The following is a 12,596-nucleotide window of genomic DNA, read 5'->3' on the forward strand; positions in this document are numbered from 1 at the left end:
TAATTTTAATGGACATAAACATAGCTACTAACACTACAAAGCTATAGAATACATAAAAGATAATCTAAATATACACATACAGGGTGTTAGTGACATCGTAACATATACTGAGGGGGATGGTTCAGACCATAATTCTGAGTTAATATCAAAAGGAATTTTCCGCCGTAAATTCATGTTATTTTTTGTTTTTTTTTTTTTAATTAAGTATTTTCAATTCTATGATGTCAATTCACAATTATGGTCTAAATCATCCCTCAAAGTTTTGCGTTACGATGTCACTAACATCCTTTGTAATAAGATTTTCAATTAGAGGACTATAGTAAAAGTGAGTACAGTTCAAACGAGTACCAATGAAAGTAGAAGTATGTTATTATGATAGTTATGAACGCACTACACGTTAATAATAATAATAATTAAGATAATATGGCGATTGCCGAAGCCATAATAACGGGCATTCTACACGTTTTTTGTGCTCATTTTTACACTCAAGCTATATAATAGTACTTTAATAGTTTAGATAGATTCATACTTTTCTTGGCACTGCCAACAATCACTCCCAATAAATGTAGTAAGGTTTATAAAGTATTTCTTAAAGTTAATGATATTCATCTAACCCTGTTACTCTGTGCTGTTGCCATAACAGTGACTGGATATATGACATTTCACACGAGAACAGTAGAGTCATATGCAGGGGTCAAATAGGTGAAGGTTTGAATATTACATTTATATTAATAACAACCTTTTTGGCTAAATATAGGGAGTCAAAAAATAGGAAGACGTGACGATTTACTTTAGAATTTGCTATCTAACTTTAGGAACTAATTTTACAACCAGAATGCAAAAAGTGGCAAAAAGAGTAGATATTTAAAATCACTGGCAACACTGGGTATGTTGCACCAATCGCATGGATCTACCGACTTTTTAGTGGCCAGTAAGAAATGCTGGAATAGGTATTGCCAGAGCTTAAAATGAATTCTACTTTTTTCCAGCTTGTAACAGTTTATATATTAATATACAAAATGTGAACAAAATGTTGCTTGAAGATCGAAAAACAGGTGTTAGATTATATTGCATTGCATCCTTTCAGATTTACTACTCTCTCTTGGTTGATAGCCTACAATCTGTATTATTAATGAAAATAGGACTTATCTAGAATAATATTGTCTTTGTAAGTCTTTTTGAATACTGTAATTGACAGAATATGTTTTATTTATAATATCGTTCATACATTATGTCGTTGAATATATATCGGAGATCGGGATAGTCTCCTTCCAAAATCGGGTAGGAAAAATAGATCGAATTTCATGTTAAAACGCCAAGAAAAAATTATATTGGTCGACGAAAGATAATGAATCGATCTTCTAATGGTTATCCTAGTGAAAAAAAAACCTCATGATTAATCAATTAAAATACAAACTGTAGAACATTATCAACAAGAAAATAGATCATCTGAAAGGAAACCATGATCACAGCGACACAAGAAAACAGTTTCCAAAACAAATATCTAAGACGCAAACAAATACTCTTGGCACCAACGGAGATTTAAAAAAAATAATGGTCCATAAACTATTGATATGGTCTGGAAGAATAACGCTTAAAATTATTGCAATAAATACACTTATTGTGCGTTTTCCATCTATATATAATTGGGAAAGGTAAATCGTCAGTCTCGAAAGGTAAGTTTTGGCCAAACCGCGAAGGTGTATTGGCTGAGGAAAATGGGACCCTGTATGAGAAAGTTTCGGCACTGGAATAGTATTTGATGTTCTTGACTCTATCACTCTCGCTTCACAAGCCATCCAACAAGAAACATGTACAACACATCCAAACATCTTAACAAACGCCTCGACATTATTTGAACACACCCATTTCAGACCGCTTATACAATCTAAGTACTTGACAATTCCTAAAACCCGCTTGTATTGAAATGTCACCAGCGTCGTTTGTAGGTACGATTGGGAATACACTTGGCTGAATACATCCGAAGAGCAAGCTGTTATCGCTGTATACATTACAATTGTTAGCCTGCATGCATTTTGGAACTGGTTTTGGGCGCGCAATTTTACATCGAATATATTCCGGTTATTTAGCGTAATGTAATCAAATGAAGATGTCAATTCATGCATGATCCTTTCAGTTTTATTTTGGTATATAAACATTTGACTAACTAAACATGCGGATGTCAGATCACACGCATTCATATTTCCAGATGTTAGCTCGCACGCATTTATCCTGTTCGAAGTTAGTTTACACGCATTCCTATTTTTAGATGTTAGCTCGCACGCTTTGGTCCTGTTCGACGTTATCTTACACGCATTTCTGTTAGCAGATGTTAGCTTGCATGCATTCAGTGTTTTCAGCCAAATGTGGTACCTGTGCGTGAGGGTGGGGCGACGCGGGTAGCTCCCTTGCTAAGCGACGGGAGGCGCGGAGGGGTCGTCTGCGTGTCACCGCGGAGCCACCGCCGCGCCGCGCCCGCGCCGCCCGGGCTTGCCGCGACGGTTGAAGCCCCTGGAAATCAAACAGCTTTTAGAAAATCCTGCAAAAAGATCATAACAGAACTGTAGAAAATTCTGGTTATAGTACATAAGCTCACGACAATAGACCAATTGTGGTAGTCAGAAGTAGGTACATTCATAGCAAGATGAACTAAGTACCCATATCTCACCGAGCTTTCTTTTCTGATCTACGTGATAGGTGGTGAGCCGTAACGCCGTCTATAATGGTCGAGTACCAAGATAAATTGGTTAAAGTCCAGTATCGGGGTCCGAACCGCCGCTTTCCGTTTGAGAAGCAAGCAGGTAAACCACAGGAGCACAGAGTTTACAGTACATAAACAAAGTAAAAGAACATAAGTCTTAAGAATTTAGCGGTTTTTACTAGTTTTTGTTTTAAATAATAATATTCTAATTTCAATTTCAAAAATATCTTTTTTTAGTAGGTAACAAAGTTACACTTTGAATCGTAATTTTTTACATAACGAACTTCTCATCCGCCTAAAACTACTACTACTAATAACACAAAGATAAATAAACGAAATGATTTAATGAAGATACACAAGGTCGAAGAATTTCGCATGGACAAGAGGAGGACCCGGTGGTGTAACAAAAATAAATCATCAATCATCACCAGCCCATTAACGTCCCCACTGCTGGGGCACGGGCCTTCCCTATGGATGGATAGGGAGATCGGGCCTTAAACCACCATGCAGGCCCAGTGCGAATTGGTGGTTATTAACGACTGCTAATGCAGCCGGGGCCAACGGCTTAACGTGCCTTCCGAAGCACGGGGGAGCTCGAGATGAAAACTTTTTTTTGTAGTCACCCATCCTATGACTGGCCTTTGCGAAAGTTGCTTAACTTCAACAATCGCAGACCGAGCGCGTTTACCGCTGCGCCACCGAGCTCCTCATAAAAATAAATAAATAATGATATATATGGCTGTCAGCTATTACAGCTAAAGCCAGTTGGTAGAACGCTTGCCTCCCACTTTGAGGTGGCAGTTTCGAATCCAGCACAGGCCTAAACCAATGATTGTCGAATTTGTTTTCGAATTCATGTTTGGATCATTTTTTTCTCGATTGAATTTTCTCTTTGTGAGTTCCCTAAATGTAAATTCCTGTAAATTCTAATAATGTACTTAATGTATGGATGTAATTTAATGTTACCTATACGGTCCCCTGTATGCGGAGCGCTGCGGCGACGCTGGCGTGGAGCTGTCGTTGGAGCCGTTGCCGCTGGGGCGGGTGTGACCGATGGCAACCTCCGCCGCCTTCGCGCCCACTTGAGAGCTCGACGACGTGTTTGTTGCCTCCTGACGATAATATCCACGCTACAGTACGTGTTACACATACATAAATAACAACAATTATCAAGCCTATTTACAGGTGTCAAATATGCTAGTGCGACAGGGTTCTAAAGTGGGTACATGATACTGACTGTACAGAGTGTGTTAGTGACACCGTAACGAAAACATTGAGGGATGATTCAGTAGACCATGCTTCTGAGTTGATATTAAGGGTATTAATAAACTAATCTCAGCTGAGACTGCCCTCAAGATCATGCTCAAGTCCCTGTTTTTATATAAGAACTGTCACATTGACATGATCTTGAGAGCAGTCTCGAAGCTGAGATTAGTTTATTAATACCAACCTAAGTGTAACTTTACGTCATAAAAGTATGGTACTGAAAATAATTTAAAAAACAAAAAATCATGAATTCAACGAAAGAAAATTCTACATATCAACTCAGATTCATGGTCTGAATCATCCATCTCAAGTTTTCGTTGCGTTGTCAATAATAACACCCTGTATAATACTTGATGTTATTGTATTGTAGTGTCCTCTAATATTCATATAACAATGAATTGCTGGTCGTTAGTCCCACTAAAACTCGAGAACGGTTGAACCGATGTAGTAAATTTTAGTCTTGAAGTATTCGTGGAAATCCGGAGGTTTAATCGGTGATAAAATATGGAAAACGGTGATACGAAGTTCACAGAGTCATCTAGTTAACAAAATAAAAAAAATCTGGTGTGGTTTCGCACCCGCAGTTAAGCAGCGTGGTGGAGTATGCTCCATACCCCCTCCGGTTGATTGAGGGGAGACCTGTGCCCAGCAGTGGGACGTGTATAGGCTGTTTATGTTATGTTTATGTATGTGGTCTCCCAACCAACAAGAAACCAGGTGAGGTAGAGTTTATACATTTTGTTGGTACGGTCACGAGTAATAATATGTATACACTTTGAAACCATGTCACTTTTAACTTTTTTGACAAATTAAACCGTACGTCTCATTTAATGTCAAATATGATAGTGCGATAGGGTTCTAAAGTGGGTACATGATATTGCTCGACACTGTACAGCGATTGCAGTTGGTCCGCCATGGTGTCCTAGAGAGATAAGGCGCTTAATGGTTCTAAAATTCTGCTTGCCCAGAAATGAAACACACTTACATTGTCATTATCAGCAGGTGATGTGATGGTGAGCGGTGGTGGACCGGTATCGCCTACACCGACCACGCCTCCCTTAGCAATCTGCTGTTGCAGAAGAGCTGCCATCTTCAGTTGCAAAGCCTGGGTACGAGAGAAATCATCGAACAATAAAACATAACGGTCGCCGTGGTCCAGTGGTTTGAGCGTTGGGCTCACGATCCGGAGGTGCCGGGTTCAAATCCCGGTGGGGACACATCACAAAAATCACTTTGTGATCCCTAGTTTGGATAGGACATTACAGGCTGATCACCTGATTGTCCGAAAGCAAGATGATCCGTGCTTCGGAAGGCAGTTAAGCTTTTAGTCCCGGTTACTACTTAATGATGTAAGTTAGTACTCGTTACATGAGCCATGTCAGAGGCGGCTCAATAGTAACCCTGACACCCCACACTGAGTTGATGGGGTCGCTAATTCACCTCACAACCCACTTGACAGAATAAGCATAAAACAGAATAAGCACCTAATAAGTTTTAAACATAATAATTAATATCACGTGGTTTCCAGGATTTGGGACTTAAACTTAGCTGACGAGGACTGGGAGTACTATTACATCTCTGCCTACCCCTTCGAGGATGCAGGCGTGATGCTATGTATTAAGTTTTAAACAGCACCACTGGAAAATGATAACCACCTCTTTTCCAATGTCTACAAGTCCGTTTACTTAAGCTGAAGATTTGTCAGATGAGGTTTTTGACCTCCCGACCAAAAAAAAACTTTTTTTTTTGAGAAACCATCCTCTTCTTCTTCGTCTTGTATCCTTACTCTGCCACCTGCACGCGAGAGGACTCGATACTGGCTACTGTTAATAACAGTTCCGTAGTAAAATATTGGATATATGCATTCTGGTAGGGCTCTAGCTAGAACATCATCGATTGAGGAGTTGGTCGGTGTACTGCGGAACGGAAGGCGATTGGGGCAACCACCGTTCTACACGCCCTATCTATGGAGTAATGGCGATTACTCCACCGACAAGAGCGCAGCTCTTAAATAAAGAGAGAGAGTCAAATATTGATAGCGTACTGTATAATACTGCTATCAATATGTAACTAGGGATTGACAATCCAACAGTGTCATATTGGACGTTGTATATATGCGTCCCGCTGTGCAAACTTCGTTAGCGCGTCTCAGGCCTGCATCTTGAACGATGACGTCATCTGTTGCATGTGGGTTAGCGTTGAAAATTCCGAAAGAAACAAATTGTTTTTTTCGGTGAAAAAAACGTTAGTTCGTTTTTTACCGTTTTATTTGTTTGTTACATTGAAATATATCAGAAAAAAACCTTAGGAAAAAAACGGGTATTTAATGAATTTTCGCCGTTTAATTCGACAAATTAGAAAAAAACGATTGAAAAAAACAAGTTTTTATCACCAAATTTTTAAAACAATAATGCTTATATTGTATTTCTATCTTGCTCACAAATCAGATACAAAGTCACTGTCGCTTTCTGAAGAATCAGTATTACATGGCTCAAATTCAAATGATTTAGATTGCATTAAATGTAAATTTGATCGAACGTATACTAGCACGTGAATTGTTAAAATTATTCAATAAGACTAAAAAGTACTTAAGTACTAAAATAAGGTACATGTAATTATTGCAGTAGTGCGTGCGTGACATGAACTAAGTATCTGTGGGTCGGAATGAGCGTATGACAACAAAACAAGAAAAAAAAAACATTCTACCCTCCAAAATATAATAAAACTTTTCCGTTTCTTTCATATTTTTCCGGTTTTTTTCGTTTTATTCATAAAAAACATGAAATATTTCATATTTATTTTTCTCGAAACTTTCGAATAAAACTTGTAAAAAAACGAAAGAATTTGAAAAAAAACGGGAAAAATTCCCGCTTTTTTCAACGCTAATGTGGGTGGAACTAGTTGGTCAACTAGTTCCAATACAGACTCGAAAAGAAAAGTTTACCTTGAGCTCAGCTGTGAGGCAGAATGGTGGGGCGGTGATAGAGTCCACTGGAGGAGGAGCTTTCTTCAACGTGTCCACATCGCACGACACGGGGCAGCGGCACACCGGGCAGGTTTGCTAAAGACAAAATAATAATTGATTTTAAGCTGCAGTGCTTATTTTTGTAAATATACATACACAAAGCTGGTGTCAAGTGGTTTTATATACTATACACCTCTACCTACCTTTTTGAACTTGGAACATTGGACATTGGATCCTGTTCTGGTACAGAAAAAAAGAAAAAAAAAAGCTTTATTTTTTAGATGTCTCACAAACACATATAGTCTTTGATGAGAGGGGAGGAAACACAGGGGTACTCTATTATTACTCATAAAATTTTATGGAATAATTTACCATGGCATTCTGTTACATGTCCTATTATTAGTTTTGCATAGTATTAATTTGTCATAACTTTTTAAGCATAATTTTGAAAGTCATAACTACTATAAGCATAATAACTAATGGCAATAATGATATATAGGCATAATTATTATAAGCATAAAAACTGTACTTCGAATAAGAAAAGTGTTGACGCAACTTTGAACATTTTCGAAACTTACTTTTTCCTTGGCTGCATTTGATTCATGATTGTGACTTTTTATATTTTTTGCCACTATTTCATGCTGTTAGTCATCATTCGGTATACTTTTCGTGTGTAAGATAAACATGCTGGTGGCTTAGGGGTGGCCCAAGGGCCACCCCTGCCGCACCCTAACCTAATGTTATGCCTTGTAAAAATTATGACAAAACACTATTTGTTATTCTAAAAAAGAATTATGGATACCTATTTATATGCGAATCAAATTTATACCAACAAATATTAGTCCAAAAATAAGTTATACCTAACAAAACAGTATTCCTTGATGTTATTATGGGAAAGTACTATTATGCTAAAAAACGTTATGCAAAAAGGATTATGATAATTAAAATTATGACAAAAACATTTATGCATTTTAAGAGAATCCCAAGCAAAGGTGGTGTGTCAGGATCGCAGTAAGTGGAAACCAGTGGTCTCTGCCTACCCCAACGGGAAATAGGCGTGATCTTATATATGTTTCACACTTGGTAATCATAAGGTCCATCCCCATATAAATAGTCCAACATGAGTAAATTTTAAAAATCAACCTTCAGTAACTATTTACATGGCTAGGATGATCAGTAGCTGAATGCATCCTATGTTTTCTTTTACTCATCATCATCATCATTAATTTAAGAGTCACACTCTTGATAAATAATAGTATATCAAATCTGATTTAAATTTTGTGACTGAATTCCGATAAAAGGAACAGAAAACAAAAACACTCTTGTCGGGGTAGCATTCTCCATTCTTGTCTATCAAGGGCCAATTCTTTGACTTCTATATAAGACACTATGTTCGCCTTCTCATTAATTGTTGTATGTAAGCTCTTCTTGGTTATCTCCTTCCTTTCTTTCCTTCTATCTTCCCTTTTATGTTTTTTTTAATAAATTTGTCATGTCTTATTAAGTGTCCAATCATCTTGCCTCTTCTGGTCACAATAACTCAATATTCTTCTGTTCTCAATTTAATCCTAATCCAACAGAAAACTTGGAAACAGAGTAATGATAATTTACCTGATAAGCTGGTGCTTGCATCTGCTGCCAACTGGGTAGTTTCTCCAATTCTTCATCATAGTACTTCCTGCCGGAGATGAGGTGGTTGGCGAGACAGTGACTGTGGAAGTGGTGATAGCACTGTGTCTTGATGAACACATCTCCTTCAGCGAACCCATACAGGCAGATTACACATTGCCCGCTTGGTAAGTTGCTCTCCGTCAGATTTTCACGGATCAACTGAAAATTACCTCTTACTAGTTCTATTTGTGATGTAAAGAAACGTAAGTTATAGAAAGAAAAATGTATTCCCGATAGCGAAGGGGGGACTGATAATAACAAAATGACTTTAAAATGATTAAAATCAAGCTACAGACGTGAGATTATGGTATAATGTATGCAAATAAACAAGTATTGGGAACGTAACAATCATACATTCAAAACTGCCGATTTTGCATTTATTTTAAAATCAAGTAATGAATTAATATTTTAATATCAGCATTCTCCACTCTTGTGCTGCCTTACAGGTTGTGGTGTGTCTGTATACAAAAATGTCTGTAACAACTGTTTAAATATCATAATGCAACAATCATTCAAGTATAATAATTAATTTAGTAACTATTGAGACAGAAACAGACATTATTTATTTATTTATTTATGGATTGTGTCCTTTCTAAAAATATGGGCTATGGGATGATCATATCACCATAATGATCCATCAAATCCGTCTCAGAACTTTGTATCTAAAGTACCTAGTTGTAAGCTCAGATTATATGTGGCTCTGAACACTGAAATAGTGACTATGGGTGTGACCTATGTATGTAGGTATGTTTGTATTGTATTATATAGAGAACTGGTATACAGGTACATAAACAATGGATTTATTGTTAGGCTATGTCTAGATTCAAAACTAGGTCATGATAAACTAGGTGGGGCTTGTTTTCATATTACAATATTTTCCAAATTAAACATAGTAAATACTATATTTGCAAACACCCTAAGCTAGTAACTCTATTTATGAATTGATAAAAGATGACTAAAAGATGAGCTAGTTGTAAATATGTAACCAAAAGTTCAAAGCTGAAAATTGTTTATTGATTTTATCTCTTACTGACGTGAATTTTAGAGTAGCTCGCAATAATAACGATGTATACAATTATTTACCTCAATTAGTTCAAACACAACAGGCTGACCCAGGCAATCATTCAGTTTTTCTTTGATTTGTGAATTAATGACTGCTAACACTTCGTCATCCAAGCCTCTAGGATTCCTGAGGTAGACTTCGGGACTGGTGTCCGGGTACCCCGGGGTCAGTTTCACCTCCAAGGTAACACACACAAATTGCTGATCAGTATCATCGCCCGTAGACGGATGAACGACCGTTTCTATCATATGTGGGACACCATCAACACTTTTTATCGTCACGTCATCCATCAAAATCGCTTCCAAGGCCTCGAGCTCGTCCGTAATCCTGGAAAAAGTAGAAATTTTCGTGTAACTCCGGTGTAAAAGTGATTTAATCGACAAAAACAGCAAAATACACACCTTTCATCAACGGCGGACGACATTGTTACGAGAACTGGTCGGGTCGGGTCGCGTCCTGGGAGATTTTTATACTAAGTGCATAAGTTGAGGCAGGCGCAATGCAGATGCTGCCTGCAGCCGAACAGCTGGTGGGAATTCAATTCAGCGAATTCGGACAAAAATCAATCATGCCACCACTGTCATTCCACAGACTAGAAATCTGCGTTTCGTTATTACTTTACTTTGCGGAATGTTTCATTTCTGCGTTTTGTTTGCATGTTTACAAAGTAATGTGTACGTAGATTGTTACGGATCCTAAAATATTATTAATTATAAAAGTATGTAACTATTACTTATCAAATACATTTTTTTAGTAATAAGACCACCTAGCAATCAAGTTATTCGATTTAATTTTCTTTGATTTATTGACAATGTTTTTTTTAATGTGTAGTCGCGTACGGTCAGTGTGACGTATCTTTTGGCGGCAATTTGAAAAACTTGGCGAAAGAGGAATGACGTGCTCACTGATTTTCTTTTGAGTGATCATCGGGGATGCAAGTGAAGATATTATCAAATAGCAAACATTTATTATGGAAATATAAATTCACTGAGGTTCGTAGCTTAGCTAATAAGGTTTGTCAGTGTGTGGACTCAAAAAATAATACGGCTAATATCTTGTTTTCTTTACTTCATTTAATCAAAAAATAAAATCAGGTCGACTAGTACATAATATAGTAAAATCATTATATCCAGTACATGTTATTTATTATAATCTATGTAAGTAAATAATAAAATACCTAATGCGATTTTTTTTGAAGAAATGAAAGGGATATCTAGCTAGGCAAGGTGCTGCAATAATTATATTTTCTTTTCTAAAAGATATACATAAGTACTTGTCTAATTCTAAATCTTCGAAGATAGTTCATTACCATCGTACAAATGTTAAGCAAATAATAAGGAGTATTATGCAATTCGACATAATTAATGTTAGGATAATTGGTACTGAACTATTTTCGAACTTATACATCAATGCCAACATAGTGTACCTACTACGTATTTCATATCAAAACTAAATTCGATATAATATAGTTATTTTTATAATTATAGAATCCTATTCAATTAGAACAATATCTCTTCATAAAATGTTGCTAGTAACATTGCCGGCAAGTTCAGGAACGCACACACTCCGCGGCAAAGACCAAATATCTCCGCGGCCTTATTGCTCAGCCGAAATTTTGGAAGCTTCTCAGTACGTACTTACAGAGAAACCTGGATAACGGTAACGGGAGTCAGTGGAAGTTTGTAATAAGTAGGCATAATATTTGTATATAGTTTGTTGTAGACGTATCTGCAAAAATACTTAGGTCATATACTTAATAAAAGATTTACTTCGTGGAGGATATGTATCATAGTTAGAACATGATGCTAATAATTAAAAAAAAAAAAAACTGGCTAAGTACCCACTTACTGAATGCTTGGTTATTGCCATGCGAACCGAATATAAAGTATGAAACGATCGGAGAATGTAGGTAATAAAATAATCACATTTTAAATACGTTTATGATTCAATAGTCCAAAATCTGCTACTTCCTACTCTTTCCAAGGCAAACGTTGGTCATTTCGCTTTGTGATTAAGTACGATTACATTAATTTGACCAATAGAAAGACTCATTCGTTTCGTTCAGTTTTTGATTATAATATTTATTTATAAAATACACTACTTCTTTAGGCCGCAAACTGGGTCAGCGATCGACAGGGCGACAACGACAGCGGTGGAGATATGGAATTGTTCTTGATGGCGGCGGGGACACTAAGACTGGTTGCACTTTGGACACGCCCCCGACACTAAATACTTACAAAAATCTCATTCATACTGTGTGCCGTCGAACCCGGAAGTGCGAGCGAGGCATACTTAGTTCACGCGCTCCTTTGCTCCTTAGTGGATTACAGCCCTCACTCAGGGGGGTGAGGTAAATCTAGCTCGGCACAACTTACGTACCTATTGGTGTGGGGCGGAGAGTGACCATTCTATACGATTTATTCTGAATTATAGGTATCAAAAGGAGTCAAAAGTGCGCTGGCGCGTTGAGAATCGGCCAGTTGCACCGCCGCCGTCTCCGCTGTCGACCCGCTCATAAATGAAGCATCTCTGTTGAGTACTAACTGAGCGGAATCGGAACGTATGTACCGTCAAGATGTCTTGCTATTGCAATTTACAGCAATTAGTAGATGTTAACGCTCCGTACGATACATACACCTGTATTGTAAGATGTTAAGTCGAACGTTCTTCGACTCCGTCGTCAGTTGAGAAGACCTCGAAGTCGGCTCAAAATCGGAATTTCTACTTTCTCGAGTACTGCAGGGAGGCATGACGTCACAATTTTCATATTATTTTATTGGAAGTATGGTATGCTCAACTCCAGTGAGTAAAGTCCTCAAGTCGAGGACGTACTAAATGTCAACTTAAAATATCAAAATGATCGACTGAGGCCGAGTCTAGTGGAGAAAGTTTCGAATTAACATTTTAAAATACGGTTGTTACGGTCCGTC

At 37.5% G+C, this 12,596-nt stretch overlaps 1 protein-coding gene across 2 annotated transcripts; it reads right to left on the reverse strand.

Annotated features, from left to right (window-relative positions):
* Window positions 1-377: 377 nt before the first annotated feature.
* On the reverse strand, window positions 378-10,243 carry LOC126372170 (E3 ubiquitin-protein ligase RNF25). Of its 2 annotated transcripts, none has more exons than XM_050017813.1 (7): window positions 10,068-10,243; window positions 9,687-9,993; window positions 8,544-8,762; window positions 6,912-7,028; window positions 4,953-5,072; window positions 3,668-3,810; window positions 378-2,511 (listed from the first exon to the last, which is right to left on the reverse strand). In XM_050017813.1, exons 1-7 carry the CDS (start codon window positions 10,088-10,090, stop codon window positions 2,448-2,450), a joined length of 993 nt encoding a protein of 330 aa, XP_049873770.1. In that variant the 5' UTR covers window positions 10,091-10,243; the 3' UTR covers window positions 378-2,447. The 2 variants fall into 2 exon arrangements, with proteins under 2 accessions (XP_049873770.1, XP_049873769.1); XM_050017812.1 differs by having other exon boundaries at window positions 3,668-3,813.
* Window positions 10,244-12,596: the final 2,353 nt, after the last annotated feature.

This window comes from Pectinophora gossypiella, chromosome 13 (genome assembly GCF_024362695.1).
Source record: "Pectinophora gossypiella chromosome 13, ilPecGoss1.1, whole genome shotgun sequence".
Classification (NCBI taxonomy): domain Eukaryota; kingdom Metazoa; phylum Arthropoda; class Insecta; order Lepidoptera; family Gelechiidae; genus Pectinophora; species Pectinophora gossypiella.